This window comes from Coenobita brevimanus, chromosome 77 (genome assembly GCF_032717465.1).
Source record: "Coenobita brevimanus isolate Jiangsu-jjx chromosome 77, ASM3271746v2, whole genome shotgun sequence".
NCBI lineage: Eukaryota > Metazoa > Arthropoda > Malacostraca > Decapoda > Coenobitidae > Coenobita > Coenobita brevimanus.
Window position 1 is genome coordinate 10,901,543 of NC_137030.1, and position 24,311 is coordinate 10,925,853.

Sequence of the window (24,311 nt, forward strand, 5' to 3'; positions counted from 1 at the left end):
CCTATTTCTGTCAGTTTAGTTCTCTCACATCATTTCACCCCCATGGAATCGAGCCAGGTCAGCAGAGACCGATCTGTGTAATGTCAGAAGGCGAGTACCAAATAACTGTCCTATCGCACAAATGTTTTTTTTTGAGATACGGTACATGATTGAGTTCGGATTTCTCAGGTTCTTCTAGGCTCTGTCAGTTTTATTCCTGTCAAGACAGATCACGTCGGGTCATGCCAGGAAAGGCATGTCCCTATGGATGAACAGTTTTGGCCTTTAACGTCTAGACAGTAAAGGTTTAAATCAAATCTTTCACCTTAGAACTACAACAACAACAACAACAACAACAACAAAAATCGGGATGATAAATAGTTAAGCATACACCTCTTCCACACACCTGAGGCTTTATACCACAAGTGTACACACCTTGCAATTCGTTGCTCTGACTCCCACACAGCACAGCAGAGAAGAGGAAGGCTATCCATAAACACTCCTAACCTTAACTGAACTACTTGTATCTCTATTTATCTTCACTCATGCAACTACCAAACACTTTGAAATCCAATGACAGTGAATAATAATAAGTGGTGAAATACGAAACTCATCATAAACCCCTTCGTTACGATGAAAGAGAGAGAGAGAGAGAGAGAGAGAGAGAGAGAGAGAGAGAGAGAGAGAGAGAGAGAGAGAGAGAGAGTCACACTTAATCTCTACAACTCACCAAGATGAATGTAATAAGGATGGGAATAAGGAGAGGTCTCATGCTGGCGGTAGACATGGAGTGTGTGCGTGGAGCATGGATGAGGGGGTAATATAGCTTGTTTGGAGAGGAGGGAGTGGAGGGGGAGAGTGGAAGGGAGAGGAAAAGGAACGAGAGGGATGGAGCGAAGGGGGGAAAGGGAGAGAGGGATTGAGGGAGTAGGGGGAGAGCGGAGAAGATGAAGGTGTGGAGGTGTGGGAAGGAGAACTGGTAGGGAGAGTAGAGGTGAGAGGGAGGTGGAGGAGAGGGATGGAGGGATGCAGGAAACGGAGAATGGAGAGAAGGACTGGGGGAAAAAATGAACGAGGGATGAAGGGAAGAGGAAGTGAGTGACTGATGGAGTAGTATATATATATATATATATATATATATATATATATATATATATATATATATATATATATATATATATATATATATATATATATATATATATATATATATGTGTGTGTGTGTGTGTGTGTGTGTGTGTGTGTGTACAAGACGTCGGAATAAGTTCGTTTCCTTTTCCGTGTTTGTAACACTGCTCGATGGAGAGGTATCCCCTCCTCCTCCCTTCCTCATAGTCCCACACTCCCCCGAACTCCCCCACTTTTCTCTCCGACCCCATAACCTCACCCGGTACCCTCCATACTCTCGCTCACAGCCAGCTAGGGGCGTCTATACTCTCAAATTACGTGCTGTCCGAACAACTAATAAAGGAATAGTACAGTATATATCATAACCCAAGTTAGGACAAGGTTTACTACAGTGTGTGTGTGTGTGTGTGTGTGTGTGTGTGTGTGTGTGTGTGTGTGTGTGTGTGTGTGTGAGAGAGAGAGAGAGAGAGAGAGAGAGAGAGAGAGAGAGAGAGAGAGAGAGAGAGAGAGAGAGAGAGAGAGAGAGAGAGAAATAATCTGCTGTGATTAAATGTTGTGGTAGTAGACACATCTTTTACACACACACACACACACACACACACACACCGCTCCTGGCTCAGTGGTAACGTTCTCGCTCGCCATCTGGTGGACGGGAGTTCGCACCTCGCTCAGGTTGCGAAAGTTTCATTGAGGAAGTGGGTGGTTACTGTCCCCTTTGAGCAAGGGGACGGGTGTGTGCGTGTGTGAAGGTCAAAGTCTTGCCCTTAGATCGGACTATATGAGCTCTCAGCTCCCTTCCGGGAGGGTAAAAGCTGACGATCACGACCATCAAGTGATCCTGACCGACCCGGTGAATTACAGAGAGAGAGAGAGAGAGAGAGAGAGAGAGAGAGAGAGAGAGATAATAAATCTGTTGTTTAAATTTTGAGAGAGTATACATCTCTTTTACACACACACACACACACACACACACACACACACACACACACACACACACACACATACATACACACACACACACACACACACACACACACACACACACACACACACACACACACACAGAGAGAGAGAGAGAGAGAGAGAGAGAGAGAGAGAGAGAGAGAGAGAGAGAGAGAGAGAGAGAGAGAGAGAGAGAGAGAGAGTAAATCTGTTGTGATTAAATGTCGCTGTAGTAGATACCTCTTTTACACACACACACACACACACACACACACACACACACACACACACACACACACAACCAGAGAGAGAGAGAGAGAGAGAGAGAGAGAGAGAGAGAGAGAGAATCTGCTGTGATTAAATGCTGCGATAGTAGAACAGAGAGAGAGAGAGAGAGAGAGAGAGAGAGAGAGAGAGAGAGAGAGAGAGAGAGAGGAGCTACAAGGAAAAGTTAGGATCTTAATGACTATGCAGCCCATACCGTGGAGATACTTCTTGTTTGTCTTGGAATGCATATCCAGTTCACAATTATTCTAGTGTAAGATCCTGCCGATGAATCCCTTAAACTTCTCCACTGTAGTGTTAACAACGTCCATGTTGAGTCAGTTCCATGGGGGGAAGATTTTCCACGTGAAAAGATTTTCACGTAATTTTTTTTTTTTTTTTTTTCAACCATGGTTGTGTGCAGAGTCGGTGTTAAGAGTAAACACCTTTCTATGAAATGATTGTGAAACCCATTCAGATTTTAACCACTTTAATGAGCTGACCTCGTAGTCTACGAGTTTCTACTAAAAAAGTTCCACAGCCCTCAGGCGAACCTGATACCTTAGTCTCCTGAACTTTTTTTAAGTCGACGTATGTCTTTTTCAAGCGACCAAAATTCCACAGCAAATCAGGAAGTGGCAGTATTAACTACATATAGACTATGAGAACAATCTCTTTTATCCTAGAGAGGGAGAGAGAGAGAGAGAGAGAGAGACTTGGAATGGTAGGAACAATCAGGAGAAATATTGATTAAAAAAGTGAGTGAGAGGAGAAACAGAAGCAGAGAAGAGGAAAACACGCAGGTGAAAAAATGGAACAATGTTATAGACGTGACACAGGGACGGAAGCACACACACACACACGCACGCACACACACACACACACACACACACACACACACACACACACACACACACACACACACACACACACACACACACACACACACACACCTTCTGAATATTTGTCGACCTCTCTGTCCCTGTCTGTGTACTGTCCCTCCCCCCCTCCTCTCTCTCTCTCTCTGGATCCTTTGTCTCATCCCTAGTTTCCTTTTCCCTCCTTCCCCTTTCTTTATGGGTTTCTGCTCAGTCCTTATCTTCCTCCCTTTCTCTTTCCTTTCCTTCGTCTCTCTCCTCCTCTGTCACTCCCTCCTTATCTCACTCTTCTTTCTCCCATCCTGTCACAACTTCGTCTTACTTTATTCATCTGTCACATATGTTACCTTTTTTCTCCATTACTCTCTCCGTGTTTCTTTTCTTAAATCCATTTCCTTCACTGCTTTCTTTCCCCAGTAATAACTGCATGCTCCTTTTTCTCTCTCCTCTCTCCGTCTCTCCCTGTCACCCGAAATCTCTTCTATCATTCCGTTCTTGCCACTGTCTTTCCCTCCCTTCCTCCCTTCCTCTCCCTCCCCTTGTCTTCCCTTCCTAACATCCCCCTCCTCTTTCTTGCCCTAAAAATAGAATTATTTTCTTCCCACCCTTAATCTCTACTCTCCCTCCGCAAATTTCTCTGTTTCTCTCCCTCCCTTTTTACTTGAATGTCATTCGTTCTACTCAGCCTCAATGCTTTCGTCTTAACCTGCTTAGTTCTCTCCCTGCGTCCTTGCCAGAATAACATACTTTCTTCCTCCTCCCTGTTACCTTGCCTCTTTTTCTAATTTTTCTCGTTATCGTTCTCTGTATTCCGTTCAGTAGCTCTCTTTGCCACTTTCTCCTTTTTTTATCCCTATTTCTATGTTTGCTCCATTTCCATTTTTTCTCAGCTGTCTCCCCTTTTGTCTCTACTTCCCTGTCTCCCGGCCTTTCAATTCACACCTCCCTTTTCTCTTTCCCTTTCACACTGCCTGTATCTCATTTCATCTCTCACTGTCTCTTCTCACTCACTGTCTCTCTTCTTAACTCTCGTTGTTCTCTCCTTGCCTCTCCGTAACTGCCCTCTCATTTCTCATTTTTCCACTCGCTCTCCCTCTCCGCCTGTCGCTCCCTGTCTTTTAACTCTCTCTCTCTCTCTCTCTCTCTCTCTCTCTCAGTGTAGTAAACTTTTCCTAACTTGGTTTATGATATATATATATATATATATATATATATATATATATATATATATATATATATATATATATATGATATATATATATATATATATATATATATATATATACTGCACTATTCCTTTATTAGTTGTTTGGACTACACGTAATCAGACAGGTGCTTGAAGTACAGAAACCCCTAGCTGGCTGTGAGCGAGAGTATGGAGGGTACCGGATGGGGTTACGGGGTCGGAGAGAAAAGTGGGGGGGTTGGGTGGGAGTGTGGGACTATGAGGAAGGGAAGAGGAGGGGATACCTCTCCATCGAGCAGTGTTACAAACACCTTAGTCCACAGAAAAGGAAACGAACTTATTCCGACGTCTGTACATACATATACAAAAGTGATTGATTCTGGAGTAAACATATTAGGCTGGGAGTTAGAAGAAAGATACTTGTGCAAGCGACCATTAAATTTTACTACTGTATCACACCTTACTACATTGGAGACCAAATTTTTCCATGTATCTACAATTCTGTCAGTGAAGCAATGCTTGGCTCTATGCAATTGGAATCGTTTCATTTTTTTTCTTCTTCTTCTTCATTCCTTCTACTATAGTTCGAGTGATCAACTGTGACGTATTTATCGACAGCCATGTTTTCGTGTCCTTTAAATATTTTAAATACTTGAATTAAATCTCCTCGAAATCTGCGTTTAGTTAAGGTAAAGAGATTCAGGGCTTCTTAATCCTCCTCGTATGATTTGTCTCGTTTTAGGTATCATTTAGATCACCCTTCGTTTACTCTTCCAAGTTTCTTTACATGTTCTTTAAATAAGACGAGCACAACTGAACACAATAGGCAAAGTGGGGGCGAACTAAGGAATTATATAAGGCGAAGGTATTACTGATTAGTATTCGAACGCTCTACCAATGAATCCGATTAATTTGTTCTCTTTCTTAACAGCCTTCGTACACTGTTTGCTTAGTTTAAGATCATTTATTATTATAATTCTTAAGCCTTTCATGACTGACATTATTTAGTTGAATACAATTCAAGATATAGCTCTTTATTCCCATTGTCTAGCACGTTGCATTTGCTAAAGTCCATCTGCCAGGTTTGGACCCTATTAAACAGTCGATCGAGGTCACTCTGTATTGCCTGCATCTGTAAAGATATGTCAATTATCGATCCACCCAAGCACATTGCCTCTGAACCCATGCGCATTCAATTTCTGAAGTAGTCTTTTATGGGGAACTTTATCAAATGCTTTCTGAAGACGAGGTATACACTGTCAGCAGATTTGGTTTCATCATATATTGAAAATATCGTAGAAGACCAAGGGAAAAAGAAAGGATTGAGAAGAAATGGAGAATGGGAGAGATGGAGAAATGAAGGAGAAATTGGGCACAGTGAAAGAAGGGAAGGGAGGAGAAAAGAGGGAAGGGAGAAGAGAGGGGGATGAGAGGGGTAAATAGAGAGAGAATGTGTGAGAGGAACTGGATGGGAAGGGGAGGGAGGGAAGGAGAGGAAATGGGTGGGAAGGGGAGGGAGGGAAGGAGAGGAAATGGAAGGGGAGGGAGGGAAAGGAAGAGGGAGGGGACTGGGAGGGAGAGTGAGGGAAGAAGCTAGGTGTTGAGGGTAAGGAGAAAGGAGTGGTGAGAGAGAGAGAGAGAGAGAGAGAGAGAGAGAGAGAGAGAGAGAGAGAGAGAGAGAGAGAGAGAGAGAGAGAGAGAGAGAGAGAGAGAGAGAGAGAGAGAGAGAGAGAGAGAGAGAGAGAGAGAGGAGGGAGGGAAACAGGAAAATTAATCCCCTGTATCGAGGCTGGAGACAAGAGGGGAAGGGGAAAAGGAGGGCTAGAACTTTATAGGGAGGGAGGGAAGGAAAAATAAAGAGTGATAGAGAGGGAAGGGAAGTGGCCTGGAGGGAAAGTGAGAGAGGAAGGAATGAAAATGAAGGGGATAAATATGGAGAGTTGAAGGGGAAGTGAGAGTTGTGGATGGATAGGGGAGGGGAGCGGAGAGGAAGGCAGTAGAAATGAGGGGGGGGGGAGGAAGGGGAGCAGATGAGGAAGGAAAGTGATGGGGAGCTTAGGGGAAGAGAGTGATAAACAGGAAAAGAGCAGAAGTGGTTGAAAGTGAAGATGGGGAGAATGGAAAAGGGAGTGGGGAATGGAAGAAGGGGAGAAAGGGGAAGGGGAGAAGAGGAGAAGGGAGGGGGCAGGGGGAAGGGGCAGAGGGAGGGGGGGAGGTGACAATGATACACCAAGGTTTTTGTTCTCATACCTTCAGAACGCTTCCAAATTTCTTACTAGCGCATTTTCCGTATATGACACACCTTAACTCCCTCACCGAGGCCACTAACAACATTTTCCACATTATTCTTGGAACCGTCAGACGATTTTGTTCAGCTTCAGAAACATCTCTAGCAATTGAAGGGGAAATGAAGGATTTAATCTAACTCCTCAGGTCGAAAAGTGTATCCAAAGTCAAATACTGTAGAATCGTCTAGAGAGAGCACGAATAAATCAGTCCACTAAGCCACCTGATTCAGAGGTTGACCATTATCTTGTATGGTGTTTTTGTTGACTGTGTTGCCAATGGCTCCTTGGTAGGTCGCCTGCTGTCCTGATGACCGCGACTTCGATTCCCGGCTGGAGCAGGGAGCAGTTTAATTAACTGAATTTCGTTAAAACAGACCTTACTGACCTACCATAAGACTCACGGACAAGTAAAAACACTCCTACTAATACCAGTACACTAGTCCTGTATGAGGCAACCCTGGCATTTATTCATTAAGGATGATAGGTATTAACGCCACAGTAGTGACACAGCAGAAATTTATACCGTAGGTGTGACGTGACTTGGAGAGAAAGGTGGTTACAGTCTGAGAAAAGTAGTAGTTGACAGGATGCGTCGCGGTACATTACGAGTATATATATAAAACGTCCCATACTCTGAATCTGCAGTGCTTAGCTCCTTCACTTTTTATTACTCTTCTTATCAGGTGGCTTTACAATGAAGGACAAGCCAAATGGTTTCCGATATGCCAAGAAACCATTCACAACGCTTGTTGGTAGCCATATAACCAACCCATACGTGGTCCATGAGAGTCAGAAAATGGGTTGGCGGTGGGTTAGTGGTCCTCCTCGTAAGACAACCAACTCAAAGACAAACGACCACTCCTTACGGGATTATGGCGTCTGGACAGAGATAAATAGATAGATAGACAGACAGATAATTCTTCATTTGATAAAAAACCTGAACATACAACATTTTACATATGCAATACGTAAAGTTATACACCTTTTTTGGTGCATTAACACAAGTAAAACGTACACCCGAAAGCACTAATTTCTCCCTCCTTGTAGCCGGAGTCGCGGCCAGTGAGCGACCAGGCTATCGAACACCCCTCACCGACCACCGTTACCCTGACCCAGTGCAAACGTTGTTTGACAGATGTGGAACGGCCAAAGTTGGTGATGTTACAATGTGTTATGACTGTTTTTATATACAACCGGAACCAGTAGGGGTACGTATATAAAGGCATTTAATGTGTAATACTGTTATGTTATCCACAGCATATGAGAAAGGCACGAAGATGAAAGATAACCTAAAATGTATTATGTGCTATTGTCTATATACTTAAGTCCTATATTATAAATGTTACAAATAGGTATAGTAAAGTGAACAGAACCTATTGAAAGACATGTCTTTTCAATACATTCTCGCTCCCACCACCACCACCCTTCTCTCTGGGTTTCTGTCTCCACCAAACGCCTCTTCCATCCTCTCGTCCCCCACTCCACCCATTGTTAACCAACGTAAACAAAGTAATGAAATGTTCCGTCAACTATTGATTATATTAATATTATAATACATCTCTGTATTAAGCACCAACAAATCAGTAATATACTGTATAATACTTGGTATACCTGCCAACTGTTTCAGTATAAGCTGTTAAGTTATATCCGCACTGGAAGTTGGACCTTGTGTTACCATGACTTAAGGTTGTTTTTCGTTAACATAGGTTATGTGTGGTTTTGGACATCCGTTAATTCATATTAACGTGGAATTTAAGCCCTACTTTATAAACACATGAAGTTTATGTTCCGGTAAATATTGGATGAACTAAACGAATCAGGGATCGGTTCTGACGAACCGCAAACTCTCTGCTTGAACGAAAATATTCCAACCTCTTGCCAGAACAGCGACACAATGCCTGTATGTATACGATAGACCCACATTCAGTCGTAAACATAATGACATTGTGTCACTGTTGTGACAAGGGGTCGGAATATTTTCGTTAAAGTAGAGAGTTTGTGGTTCGTCGGAGCTGATCCCTGATTCGTTTGGTTAATGCAGTACTGAAAGGAACATAAACCTTACATATTTATAATGTAAGACATTAATTGCCACTTTAATATGAATTAATGGACGTCCAAAATCACACATAACCTATGTTAACAAAAAATAACCTTAAGTCTTTGTAACACAAGGTCCAACTTCCAGTGCGTATGTCACGTAATAGTTTACAACACGATGAAACAGTTGGCAGGTATATTGAAATATTTTATGTTATTGATTTGTTGGTGCTTAATACAAAGGTGTATGATAATATTAATATGATCATTATCTGACGGATCATTTCACCACTATCTCTATTTACGTTGGTTAACAATGGGTGTGGGGGACGTGAGGAAAAGAGATCGTTTAGTGGAGACAGGAACTCAGAGAGAAGGGTGGTGGTGGTGGTGGGAGCGAGACTGTATGAGAAAAGACATCATTTCTTTCAAAAGATGCTGTTCACTTTACTATATTTATTTGTAACATTAAGACGTAAGTATATAGATAAGAACACATAATACATTGTGGGTCTTCTTATTTTGTTGTGGATAACAGCACAATAATACACATTAAATGCCTTTATATACTTATCCCTACTGGTTCTGTTTATCTATAAAAACAATCATGACACATTGTAACATCACCAGCTTTGGCCGTTTCACATCTAGCCAACAGCGTTTACACTGGGGTCGGGGCAGGGGTGGTGGGTGTGGGATGTTCGATCGTCTGGTTACTCACTGGCCGCGACTCCGGCTACTGCGTGGGAAAAATTAGTGCTTTCTAGTGTACAGTACATGTTTAATATACAACACATATATAGACTACTACACACAAAAAACTAAGTATATGTTGTTCCTAATTTCCTTGATACTGCCTCATAATAGGTTCATGGTTTTGTACAAACATAATTCTAGATTTAATAGGATCAAAATCATTATCATTTAAACACCCAGCATCATATAATATTAACATACGTTCCTTACTTCTCTTATGAAATACAATTCATCATATGCATTCAGCAAACATCAATTAAAAAATACACAAGATTTCTTAAGAACTCCATATGGAAACTGTATCTAATACCAGTTAATTTAATGGTTAAATGTCATGAGGTCTGCCATTCTACATGCTTTATAGTTGCTTTCCCAGGATTTTAATTTCAACTTTTTCTTTATTGCCTTGTGATATCCAACTGGAAACTGTTTGATGGGAATGTGGCACGTTGTATTCTGAGCCATATACTGTATACTTTTTTTCTTTTTTTTTATGCAAGGAAGAAGGAACAATGGCTAGGAACCTGTAAATTGCTCCCCCAAGAAAGAAAAAAAGACAAGATAAGAGAGCCAGAATTCAAGAATTGTTCATTTCGCGATGCGTGGACACACTGCGTTTGAAAGACTAGCGTTCATAGGCAGTAGGAAATACACACAGAGGGAGACAGTTCCTGTGTTGACCCATTGCATACATGAAGGACTGGGAGTGACGGTTATCTCATGCATTAGAGAGATGGAAAGAAAAGGGATGAGAGTTTGTTGCTGGACGGGTGCTACACGCCTATCGTAGTGGAGGAGGGATACAAGTAGACAGTTCAGACGAGCAGTGACCATTGAAGAAGCGATAGAAAAGAGATAACAATGCAACAGTACGGCTAAGATACAAAGGTTGATGGGAGCTAGTAAGAGAAGGAGAGTTGATGAAAGGAAAAGCTTTTGACTCCACTTTGTTGAGAAAAGCTATATGCAGGGAGACTCCAAACACATGAGAGTTGTACTCTGCACAGGGGCGAATAAAACCCGTGAATAAAGTCAACATTTGTGTCGGGGTAAAGAAGGCACGGAGTCGGCTTAGCACACTTAATCTCTTGCAAGGAGATTTTACGAGAGGTAATATGTCCTTCCCAAGATAAATTCCGAGAGAATGAAACCCCAAGTGGATGATTTTGTCAGGCTGATAGATGTTGTAACTGAGTTTTTGAGGCATTAAAAACAAGATTACTTTTACCCCAGTCAGAGATACGAGCCAAGTCAGACATTAGGTGTACCATAGCTTCATCCCTTGTTTGTTGAAGTAACTGCTAAGATGGACGCTGTGGGAAGCGAATGGAAAGGTGCAGGGTGGAGTTATCAACGTATGACAAAAGATAGTGTTAGATGTACTGTACAGCTTAGAACGTCATTGATGAACAAAAGAAAGAGTTGGTGTTTGGTCATAGTCCTGACGAACACCACGATTGAGAGCTCTAAGAGAAGTATTGTGACTGTCTACAGCTGCAGCTATAGATCTTTTGCACGTGACGTCACGGGTCATGTGACTTTTTTTTATGACACCATAATGGACGGCAAATTGTCGGACGTCTAGAGAGAGAGAGAATTGCAGATTCCTCAATTGTTTTCTACTGCTGTGCCTTCGGCTGTAAGACATGGCAGAAAAGTGGAAGTGAGGTAAACTTCTACCGGTTTCCAGCCAATGAAGAAAGGCAACGGAAGTGGATAGCTGCCGTGAAAAGGGAGACTTGGCAGCCGACGGTTCACATCTGACTCTGTAACAGGCATCTCATATCAGGTGAGCCACCCCATACCCCCATCCCCCCGAGCGCCACGCAACCATCTCACACACATCACCACCCCACCAGCACACCCCCACCACCCTCCCACAGCCACTTCAACTCCCCAATCGCCACCCCAACCCCCCACCGCCCCCCACCACACCACCGTCCCCCACCACCCCTCACTCCCACACCCAACAACCCTCTACCCCCCACTTTGGAACCTGTCATCCCCCCACACCCCAGACTCCCCAACTCCCCTCCACAAGCCCCCCAGCCCCCCACAATACCCCCCACTACCACCTAATCCCCTTCTCATCCACCCACTACCCATCCCACCCATTACCACCCATTCCCAATCATTACCCACACCCTCACCCCAACATTCCCACCCTCAAACCAACCCTAATCCCACCCTCCACACTCCCCGACCGCCATTCAACCCCCTACCCTCCCTCCACCTCCTTCCCCAACTCCCATGCCCCCAACCTCCACCCATTCATCAACTACTCGATTTCCAGTCAGTGTATACAATCCCTCCCCCCTTGGCCCAGCGTCAATAATTCACTGATTACCAGGACGATATACATGTACTGTATGTCAGTTCCAGCTAGATATATTACACACATTTACCTTAAGCGATGTCCCGGTGAACTTTCACGGGCTGTTCACCAAATAGTGATAGTGATCGCCATATCCGAGATCTGGTTTCGGTCTTCCGTACCTGAAACGGGTGAATTTCTCCCTGGATATGGTGTAAGCGTCCAGGCTCAAACACTGTATCTTGTTCCTGTACAGATCTTGGTGGTGCTGATCCAGATTTCTGCATATGTCAGAGAGATCAATCTCTGACAGCCCAGTCTGGACAGCTTTTACTGCGAGGAGTTTGCGACCAATATGGAGTCATAAATAAAACCACGTGATTTCTGTGATTTCACTGGAAAAGGTCTACAGAACGACCAGAAGGGAAGCTAGAGATAAAGGCACAGATACAAGGATAGAAGCCATAGGATGGCAGTTTGGAAATTAAAGATATATGCCAGACTCGATCAAAAGTGCCGAGTCCCTGATGAAGACCGCGGCAGGGACCTGGCTGTCCAACAGAGCTCTCAAGGAGTGTATGTTGTGTTGTTGGTGCAGGCAATTCCGTGCAATGCAGCCTTCCATAATGTGCTTAATAATATGGGATGCTGTGTTGCATCCTGGATAGGCATCAGCAACGGAGTCATCCAGCCTTTTCTGATAACTCAAGAGGGCTGGATGGTGAGGTAGATGGAGTTACCAAGCGGCACAGAGGACAGGTTCGGCAGGGGGAATCCCAGGTGAGAATATAGTCCAGGTGCAGTATAATCCCAGACTAATATTGTCTCACTCGGGTTAGTACCAAGGGATGTCCGGGCTTCCCATGTCAGACAGTAAAGAAGTGCGTCTGTCAGACCATCATATCACATAAGATATTTCTGTTTTCATTCTTTTAGGTGGTGTTGGAGAGGGACGCCTTTGCATGGGGACACAGGTATGATCAGACAGTGGAGCTTCCTGGTTATACATACGTCCCTCAAATCCATCCCTATCCCGCAGAAGAGGATGTTTGATTGAAGCATGGAGGATGGAGTATGGAATAGGCACAGCTTTAGTTTGCAGTCCACCGGGTTCTTATTTAGATGTGGATGGATTTACACTAACTGCTACTAGGTCACTTTATTAGGCTCATGTTCGGACCCGGTCAATCACGTCAGTTCAGTTCAGATTCAGTTAGGAATCCAGTCAGGTTATATAGGTCAGATCAGCACAGGTTAGATGAGAGCCATTCTGGTCCAATTATTTCCATTCAAATCCAACTGGGTTCATTTAGCTCACTTAAAATGCATGCAGACCCTTCATGTCCAGTCCAGTTTAGTCAGAGCAATAAACAGTAGTTCAGATTTATTTACGACAAGTTCAATCAGGACCTTCCGGGGCCATTCAGGGTCCAGTTAAATCCAGTCAGGATCATTATTGTCACTTAAGGTTTCATCATGCCCAGTGATGTCATTTCGTATCAGCTTAGTGCCATTGGTCTAAACCTATTTCTGTTAGTTAGTCCTCTCACATCATTTCACGTCTATATAATTGAGCCAGGTCAGCAGAGACCGATCTGTGTAATGTCAGAAGGGGCTTATCAAATAACTGTCCTATCGCACAAATGTTTCTTGGAGATACGGTACATGATTTAGTTCTGACAATAGATCTCTCAGGTTCTTCTAGGCTCCATCAGTTTTATTTTTGTCAAGAGAGATTCCTTCGGGTCATGCTAGGAAGGTGTGTCCCCCAAATGAGCCCCATTGGTGAGCAATTCAGGTCTTTAAGGTGTATATAGTAAAGGTTTCAAACAAATTTTTCACCTCAGAACAGGAACAGCAAAAACAACAAAATCGAAGACGTTAAGTAATTAAGCATACACCTCTGCCACACACCTGAGGCTGTTAGGCACAAGTGCACACACTTGCAGTTTGTTGCTCTGACTCACCCATACAGTACCGCAGAGAAGAGGAAGGATATCGATAAGCACTCGTAACCTTAACTTCTGCACAGAAATGTTTGTATATTTATTTACAGTATCTGCACTCATGCAGCTAGCAAACACTTCAAGATCCATTTAGTGTTAATATTTAAAAGTGGCAAAATACAAAACTCAACATAAACCCAATCAGTACAATTAGAGAGAGAGAGAGAGAGAGAGAGAGAGAGAGAGAGAGAGAGAGAGAGAGAGAGAGAGAGAGAGAGAGAGAGAGAGAGAGAGAGAGAGAGAGAGAGAGATTCCCACTTAACCTCTCTAACTCACCAAGGTGAATTCAATAAAGATAAGGTCTCATGCTGACGGTACATGTGGAGTGTGTGCGTGGAGCATGGATGAGGAGGGTAACAGCGTTTTTCTGGGAGAGGATTGGGTGGAGGGGAAGAGTGGAAGGGAGAGGAAGAGGGAGGAGATGAATGGAGAGAAGGGGGAAAAGGTAGACCGACTGAGGGACGAGGAGAAGAGTGGAGAAGAATGGGATGGAGAAGTGGAGGGGAGAGTAAAGGAGAGACGGACATGGAGGAGAGGGATGGAGGGGGTGGAGCGAACTGATAAGGGAGAGCAGGACGGGAAAAAATGAAGGAGGGATGAAGGGAAGTGGAAGGGAGTGACTGAGGGAGAAGGAGTTGAGTGAGAAGGGAATGGAATGGAATGAAGTGAGGAGGAGAGGGAAGAAAAGGAGTAGACTGTAGCACCAGTCGAGCAGGGCAGTACTCCCGAGATGGATGGAAAGCTGATGACAGAGAGTGCTGGAGCTCCCGTTTCATTAGCCCTCAGGACTAGTTCCTGACCATCCCCCTTTGCTGAACTTGTTCAGTGTCTCAGTTACACAGAGAGTAGGCCAGCATGCTCTCCAATACAAATTTCTCTATCTACACGAAACTACATGCACAGTACACACTACACTTCCTTTTCCAAAATTCAAAAAATTATGGCGTCTCATCACCCAGCCTCGGAGTCCCCGGGGGGGGGGGACCATAAATGCCCCCACCTTCCGCCCCTCTCCCGGTGACGACTTGAGGTGCCTGGAACCACTGTCTGACTCTCTTCTTCTTCATTTCTGCAACATTTGCTGCCTTTCCTTTAACTTTCGCTCTGTTGAGCACCATCTCTCCTACTCTAAACCTTACCTTCTCTTTCTAACTGAGACTCAGCTGTCTGAAGCAACTGACAGCAAACCCTTTTCTGTATTCTCTTACTTTCTCTATACTCATTTCAAAGCCAAAGGTGGCTGTTGTGTATATATACACAACGACTTATCTTGCTCTCGTGTTCCTGAACTCGATTCTTCTGAATTCTCTACACTCTGGCTTCGGCTTTCCTGTCATTCTCTAAATATATCTGTGCCGTTTACTTATCTCCTAATTCTACTGACTATCAAAAATTCTTCAACTATCTTACTTCTACGATGGAACACAATCTATCTATTTCTCCTTTTTCTGAAATCTCCATTCTAGAAGATTTCAATGTTCACCACCACCTTTGGCTCTCCTCTCCTTTCACTGATCCACCTGGTGAACAAGCCTACATCTTTTCTATCCTTAATGACCTAGAGCAGCTTATATAGCACCCTACCCGTATCCCTGACCACCTTGGAGAGAGCTCCAACATACTTGACCTCTTCCTTACAACTAATTCTTCTGATTACACTGTTAATCTTTTCTCTCCGTTGGGCTCCTCCGATCACAACCTTATCACCTTAACCTGTCCTATAACTCCTGTACGGCCTGTGGACCCTCCAGGGAAACGTCGTCTGTGGCATTTTGGAGCTGCGTATTGGGAGGCCCTCAGGCAGTACTTCTTTGATTTTCCCTGGAATGATTATTGCTTCCATAGTTGGGAGTCATCTGAGTGTGCCTTGCACATTATGGAGGTTATTCTCTCGGGCATGGAACCATACATTCCTTTTTCCCATATCCTTTGACTAACTGAAGAAAGCCTTGGTTTAATCACGCTTGTTCTAACGCTGTCAGCAACAAGGAGAGGGCCTACAAAAGGTACCGGAGCCAACCCACCCCTGAATCACATCATCTTTATGTTTCTTCCCGGAATCGTGCTAAGTCTGTTCTTCGCTCTGCTAAAAATAATTTCATCCGTACTAAATGCTCTCAACTCTCCAACTCAAAATCTTCCCGCTCCTTCTGGCACCTTGCCAAAAACCTTTCTAACAACTTAACCTCATCATCCTTACATCCTTTTTGCTACTCTGATGGTTCTGTAGCTATTTCTTCTACTGATAAAGCAGATCTCTTCGCGCAGACTTTCTCCTCCAATTCCACCTTAGACGATTCCAGTGCTGTTCCTCCATCACTTCCCCCCTCTGACTTCCTCATGGCTGACATTAAAATTTCTTCAGCTGATGTATTTTCTGCCATCACTGGTCTCAATACAGTACTAACAAGGCATATGGGCCTGATGGAGTCCCTCCTGTTGTTCTCAAGAACTGTGCTTCTGTGCTTACACCCTGCCTAGGCAAACTCTTTTGCCTTTGTCTGTCAACTTGTACCTTTCCTTCTTGCTGGAAGTTTGCTCTCATTCAGCCAGTCCCAAAGAAGGGTGACCACTCCCAACCCTCTAAGTATCGTCCAATTGCTTTGACGTCCTGTATTTCAAAAGTTTTCGAGCCAATTCTCAATAGAAAAATTTTAAGGCATCTTTCCTATCACAACCTCCTTTCTGTTCGTCAATACCGGTTTCGTCACGGACGCTCCACTGGCGATCTTCTCACCTACCTTTCAGATTCCTGGTCATCCTCCTTTCGGAACTTTGGCGAAAACTTTGCCATCGCACTTGACATCTCAAAGGCCTTCGATCGAGTCTGGCATAAATCTCTAATTTCCAAACTGCCTTCTTACAGTTTCTATCCTTCTATCTGTGCCTTCATCGCTAGCTTCCTTTCTGGTCGTTCTATAGCCGCTGTTGTAGACGGCCATCGTTCTTCTAGATCTATCAACAGTGGTGTTTCTCAGGGCTCTGTCCTATCACCAACTCTCTTCCTTTTGTTCATCACTGACCTTCTAAGCTGTACATCTAACCCTATCCACTCATACGCTGATGACTCCACCCTTCACCTTTCCATTCGGTTTTCGCAAAGCCCATCTCAACAGTTACTTCAACAAACAAGGGATGAAGCTATGGCACACCTAATGTCTGACTTGGCTCGTATCTCAGACTGGGGTAAAAATAATCTGGTTGTTTTTAATGCATCTAAGACTCAGTTCTTACACCTATCAACCCGACAAAATCTTCCACAGGTATACCCACTAATGTTTAATAATATTCAGCTTAATCCTGCATCATCCTTGAACATGACTGGGGTTTCATTTACTCGGGACTTATCTTGGAAAGATCATATTACATCTCTTGTAAAATCTACTTCCAAGAGATTGGGTGTGCTAAGCCGACTCCATTCTTTCTTTACTCCTGCACAAATGTTGACTCTATACAGGGGTTTTATCCGCCCCTGTGTGGAATACAACTCTCATGTGTGGGGAGGCTCCCCACATACAGCTCTTCTCAATAGGGTGGAGTCAAAGGCTTTTCGTCTCATTAATTCTCCTCCTCTTACTGACTCCCTTCAACCTCTGTCTCTTCGCCGCACTGTTGCATCTTTATCTCTTTTCTATCGCTACTTTAATGGTCACTGCTCCTCTGAACTGTCTGCATGCATTCCTCCACCTCTACAACGGGCGCGTAGCACCTGTCTAGCAGCAAATTCTCATCCCTTTTCTGTCCAACTCTCTAATGCAAGAGTTAACCGTTACTCCCAGTCTTTCATTTATGCAACAGGTCAACTCTGGAACTGTCTCCCTCTGTCTGTATTTCCTGCTGCCTATGATCTTCAGTCTTTCAAACGCAGTGTGTCCAGGCATCTCGAAATGATCGGATCTTGAATTTGGCTCTCTATCGTATTTTGTTTTTATCTTGGAGGGAACTGTTGCGGGCTCATGGCCTTTGGTTCCTTCTTCCTCGCATAAAAAAAGAAGGATTACAAAGAAGTACAAAAGAAGGCAAACAGGAAAAAATATATTGGTCCCTTCGTTGCAGTTTGGTAAAGGGAAGGTTGCAACTAACGAAACTATTCTATCAGTTAAGGACAGTGATAGATAAGTTGGAAGGCTCCCCCCCACCCACCAAGCCCCCCAGCCGAAGCTGACAGGAAATAATGGGAAGGATCACCATGAAGCCCAGAAAATCTGTCATGAAAATATCGTAGGGAAGATGGAGATGAAATCTTAATCTAAACAATCTACCTGAGAAGGAAGGCAACAATATTTATCTGTGTTGTTCTGCTGGTTACATCATCCGAACTCTCCGTCTGTCTGTCTGTCTGTCTGTCTGTCTGTCTCTGTCTCTGTCTGTCTGTCTCTCTCTGTCTCTCTCTGTCTCTCTCTCTCTCTGTCTCTCTCTCTCTCTCTCTCTCTCTCTCTCTCTCTCTCTATATATCCAGGGGCAGGATCCCACTGCTACCTGGCGTGTCCCCGGGTGGCAGATAGGGGAAGGTCTTGTAGATATACAAGGTACAGTTGGCCGCACTCCCGAGTTCCCTGAACTTCACCCGTAGTCAGCGATGTGGCACCGCTGTATTTGTTTGGATCTTTGGACATGTACCGTAGCAATATGAAGAGCTGGGACTTCGCAATAGTGACCTGGCATAGACAGTGGGTAACGGAATTTTCCTCTCAACGTCTGTGCTTTGTCGAATCTATGTATCACTTGAATAGAGGTATGCATTAGGATATAAATGAACCCTGTATCGGGTGTCTAGATTGGTGAGGTGGAAGTGTGGTTAGTGGGGGAAGGAATGGAATGGAGGTGGGAGGGGCGGGCTCTCCCGTTTCTTGTTGAGTCGTATGCTGAGTCGTAAGCTGGAACCCAATACTCTACAGGAAACCAGCGAGACAACAGCCATTCACATGGTTAGGGACACACACACGGCATGCTTTCATCTTTGTATAGAGAGCTAAATAATATATGTATTACTTAGCTCTCAATACAGCTATGAACGCGACATAATAATACGTAAAACACAGCAGACCTCGGTTTGTTAAGTGTTAAGCTTATCATGTGATGTGGCGTGTGGCTGCTGCGGGGGAGGTGGAGGCTGATTCATGAGGTCACTTGGCTTAACCCATCACCACAATTACACTAACTTGTATTTCAGTTTTAGTCAATAGCAATGATAATGACAGTATTGAAAACCAACTCTTCCTGATGTTAATATTTGGAATGTAGACACGTTCTTAAACAAAAACTTTTGTAGTTTTATGAGCACGTAAGTATGCCTACATCGTACTTGTTCTGTGTACGTGCCTGATAGAATACCTTCGTAGGTGATAGCATGGTGACAAATGCTACTCCCTATTCCGTCTACCAGGAATACCATGTATATGACTTATGCTGTGGCTGTATATTCGTCTTGGTTAGAACGTTCTGTGCACCATCCAAATGGTGAACGAAACAGCAGGAATTGTTTACGTGGTTATTCTCTATTTTTAGTTGATTTCAATATAATAATGTGTAACTCTTACATTTGTGGTGGTATATTCGTTTGTTTCTTATATAACCAGATCCATACGATAGTTGTTGGTGAACCTTCTTCAACCCTTTGCGAAGCTACCCAGAGTGGGAGAGCCCGACCCTCCCCCTTCCTCCCTCCGTTCCCTCCCCTCCACCTCTAGCCATACCTCCTCCTCACCAGACTAGTCACCCGATACAGGGTTCATTTATATCCTAATGCTTATCACTATTCAACTGATATATACATTCGACAATGCACAGACGCTGAGAGGAAAATTCCGTTACCCACTGTCCATGCCAGGTCACTATTGCGAGCTCTCAGCTCTTCATACTGGTACGGTACGTGTCCGAAGATCCAAACAAATACAGCGGTCCCACATTGCTGACTATGGGTGAAGTTCAGAGAAGTCGGGAGTACGGTCAACTGTACCATTTTAGACGGCGCGGACCACAGGACCCCCTATAGATATATAGGGCTCCACCGAATATAACGAATAAGGTGGCACAAAAATTACATCTCACCAGAAACTATGTGGCAGGGAGGTGAGATTATTTGCCACAATCCTCCCAACCAAGCATGAGTTCTATTGCAAAGTACTTAATGGGCGTTCCTGTTGGATCATCGTCTACTAAAGGTCCAACCACACTGCCTCCTGTGCTTACATGCAGTGTGCAACCGAAAATGAGTAGGTACTGTGTTGGCAAGGTAGAGACTGGGATATTAAACACTCTTAAATCCATGAAGATCTATGCATACAATGTAAGGAGCCTCGTTGAAGATTACAAACTTGAAAACTTAATGTCTGAACTGGAAAAATTAGTTGGGATATTGTAGGTTTGAGTAAGACCCACAGAAAAGAAGAAAAAGTAATTCAGCTCGATGACAGTGGCCACCTATATCACTGCAGAGGAAGAGAAAATGAAAGAGTTAGTGGTTGTCGGAAATTTAGGAATAATTTCTTCCATTTTTCTATTTTAGTTGGTGATGGGCAGTCGTATTTTGGAAGTATAATGTATTATACGTAACCCAGGGTGATGGGTTTATAGGATTACGTATATTTATACTATGGTTCATAATTTAGTCTTTTTCCCAGCCATGGATGGAATGTGCACATATGCATTTTTAGTTAATTGATTGGTGGATCGCCTCTGTTCTCTCCAGAGGTCTAAGTTTTAGTCTCGGCTAGGCCTCGGTCAATTACGAGTCTCGAGACCTCAGTTGCTCGGGCTCTCGCCCACGCTCTCAGTCCTAATTCATTGAGTCTTAGTCTCAGATGATCTCGAGTCGAGTCAGAGGCAGTCCCAGTCATGCTTTAGTCACGCTTGGAAGCAGTCTAACCACTCTCGTGGTACTGAGAGAGAATTCGGTTGGGACAGACTGGACTGATTAATTAATTTACGACAGTGCTTCCTCCTAGATGGGATTGAACATTATCAATTCACTTTAATTTATAAATAGTGTAAATAGTAATGCTTACGTAAAAAGTACGTATTTGGTCCAGGCCGTAACCTCCAGTAATCTGCCAAGCACTAGCAACAAGCAACATCTTCAACAACTCCGACCATATGGCAACAACCTACAAGCCTCTCCATTGCTACTCTTAAGCTAAGTAACTAAATGACCCTTAATGGCGAAAGACTGGGCGAATAATATTTCACCAGGGTTTCCAGCTTTTATTTGAGGATCCTTAAATAGATCGTTTAGTTGCTTAGTAGGGAACACAACCTACACGTCATTACGATCCAGGTGAGTCCTGGGAGTAAGACATATATATCCAGACAAATTATGTAGTGTTGTAGGCCTATTTTTGTCTTGTTTAGTGCAAGTGATTAGCCAGTTAAATATTTACGACACTACCGGGGGTATATTCTAAATTTTTCTAATTTTCCCCCCACAAAGTGGTCCTTCGAACCGGATTGTTAACACTCCAACATGGCGACTGCTCTGGAATTAAATTATTATCGGGTGGCTTATATAGGCCACTCTCTGGTCACCTGTGACACCTTGATGTCTGTGCCTTCACCATGGCCCTTGGTGACCATGAAGATGATCAGAGTAGAGGGTGCCAGAGCAGACAAATTTTTTGAGTACGAGGAATTTGCAGAAGTACTTAGACCTGGCTATAATTTGGTTATAGTCATGTTGGGGGGGAAACGATATTAATGAGTCAACTGACGTGCAGGACTTAGTGGCTACACTACTACAAATTAATGAGGCTATAGAAGATGCAGGTGCTAAATGTGTGATATGCACTGTAGAAAAGAGGGAATATCCACATAATCATCCTCGATATGTGGATCCCATTGTTTACAATAAGATCATGAACGCGGTTAATAAGAAAATAACCAAGGAACTAAAAGGGAAAATTATTTTGCTTGGTGGTAAGACCTATCCTCTGGAGGTACGAGTCATGGACCAAATTCACCCTACTTGGGAAGGAAGACGTAGAATTTGGGCCAAGGTGCGAGGAGCTATTAAATTTCATTATGATCAGTGGGTTGCTAACACAAACTAAATATGGATTAATTTTGTAGTAACCCCTAGAAGGCTTTAATTTGTAATCTAAATTTAATTGTACTATTAATTTAGTTGTTCAGATTTATGTATCATTCTTAGTATTGCTGTTTGATGCTGAATTCTTCTATGTACATTTAGTTAATTTAATTCTAGTGGTTTCATTGCTGTAGGCTACATTTAGTGATTCTATTAATTTTGATTTTCAGACTTGGTTCAATATGTCCTTGTCAAGGAGGATTGCAGGCCATAAGGCCTATGTCACCACTCTCAGTGGTAAAGTAAATGATGAATTCCAATCCTCTGACAAAGACTACACTAAACTTAAGGCCTGGAGCCAGCAATTACAGAACCAGCTGACTGTCATGGGAACACTTTATGATTCTTTATTGGAAGCCACAAAGGACGATGATGAATTTAATGAAATTTTTATAGCTAAGACTAACGAAGAAGAGAGAATTTGCCTACTAATAGCTCAAATTAATTCCTCTCTGAAAAGTGAGTCTACCCATTTAACTTGTCCAAGGGCTGAGTCGAAGCTGCCCACACTTAAACTACCCGAGTTTGATGGCACTTCGGCTAATTGGAATTCCTTCTGGGATCAATTTGTTGCCAGTATTGATTCCAGAAAAGATCTTAGTCCAGTAGACAAATTAAATTATTTAAGAGGAGTGTTAAAAGGTGACGTGAAGAAACTCATCGATGGTTTCAGTATAGAAAGTGATTGATATAGCAGTGCAGTGCAGCTACTTAAGGCAACTTTTGATAATCCTAAGAGAAATCAGCACGAACTTGCAATGCGACTGCTACACCTTATAACTCCTATTCATACTTGTAATTCCTTGGCCGAATTTAGGGCTAATCTAGAATGCACCCTTAGGAAATTGGAAAAAATGGGGTGTGATTTAAGTAGTTCCAGTTGGCTTATCTCTCCACTAGTAATGAAAAAGTTACCCAGTAAAACTATTGAGAAAATCCAGCATGTAACAAATGAAGATTATCCCCAGCTACAGGAAATTAGGGACTCATTATTAAAAGTTATTAATCATTTAGAGTCCAAAGGGCCTGAAGCTAAATCAGATTCCAGTACTAAAGGTGCTTTAACTAAAGAGAAGCCTGATATAGTCAAATTATCTCCTAAATCAATTCCTAAGATTTACCACACTTCAGAACAAGTATCTTCACCCACATCTCCCAAGAATGCTCAGTCACAAACCTCTGCATCGACTGGTCAGCAGCCAGCTCAGCAACTGAAGTGTATTTTGTGTGATGGAGCACATCTGTCCAAGAGATGTGAGGCGTATTCAGGTCGTTCTACTCGTGTAGAAAGACTCGAACAGATAGGACGGTGTGGTAGATGTACTTGTAGGCACAAGACTGATCAATGTAACTTCAATTTGAGAAGATGTGACCTTTGTAAAAAGGGGTTTCATCACAATGTCTTGTGTGATAAGCTGAATACACTTAATTCACAAATTTGCTCAGTCACTCCAACAAATCAACATACCATCTCAACTGCTTTACCGGTTGGAGCTGTTCATATTATTAAGAATAAATCTCAAATTAAAGCAAAAGTTCTTTATGACCAAGGATCACAGAGGACATTCATTTCTCAGGACCTAGTAAACAAGCTTAAATTAAAGCCTAGTGGTACGATTAATTTACAGCTGTCCGGCTTCATTAGTGAAGATCAGAGAAGAGAATATCAGCTAGTTAAGATTACTGTTAAAGCTGGCAGAAAGTACACTAGACTAGAGGCTGTGGTTAGAGACACCTTACCTAACAACATAAGAACAACATAGAGAAGTGTTTGACCTATTTGAAAGATCAACAAATTAAAGTATCTGATCCTAGTTTGACTGATCACATAGATAAAATAGATCTCCTTATTGGTGCTGATTTCTATCCTAAATTAGTTTATGGTCTCATTAAATTCAAGGGCATAAATTTCCTAAAAGTACAAGGAGGATTAGTTGTATATGGCAATATTCCTGACAAGTTTGTAAGTACAAGGAAAGCAATTCAGGTTGCTATGGTAATGAATATATGCTTGCAGCCCTCACTAAATTCAGAAGAGCCTGACATTTCCAATTTGTGGAAAATGGATAGCATTGGCATTAAACCTGAACAGGTAACTCACGAAGAAGCTTTTGAGCTTGAAAATTATAAAAAGACTGTTCAGTACTATGATGACCAATATTGAGTAAAACTTCCTTGGAAAGTCAATCGACCTAGTTTGCCCACAAATTATAAATTAGCTCTTAATCGCCTAAATTCAAATTTAAAGAGACTTAAAGGTGAAGGAGATTTACTAGATAAATATGATCAGTTAATCAAGAGTCATTTAGAAAAGGGGTTTATCGAGGAAGTTAAGCAGGCACAGGTTGGACAAAATACTCATTATATTCCTCATTTGGCAGTAATGAGAGACAGTAAGACTACACCTGTGCGAATAGTATTTGATTGTAGTGCCAAATTAGGATCCC

General features: G+C 42.9%; 1 protein-coding gene across 2 annotated transcripts in view; it reads right to left on the reverse strand.

The window, feature by feature from the left end:
- Window positions 1-24,311, reverse strand: part of LOC145408375 (uncharacterized) — a 101,733-nt gene that overhangs the window by 14,146 nt on the left and 63,276 nt on the right. Inside the window, exon 1 of one of the 2 annotated variants that reach the window (XM_080279101.1) lies at window positions 710-795. The exons of the other annotated variant lie outside the window; for it this stretch is intronic. Coding sequence (XP_080135227.1) covers window positions 710-766 — 57 coding nt within the window. The 5' untranslated portion in view covers window positions 767-795. Of the gene's footprint in view, window positions 1-709; window positions 796-24,311 lie in introns of those variants that run through there. 2 annotated transcript variants of the gene reach the window in all.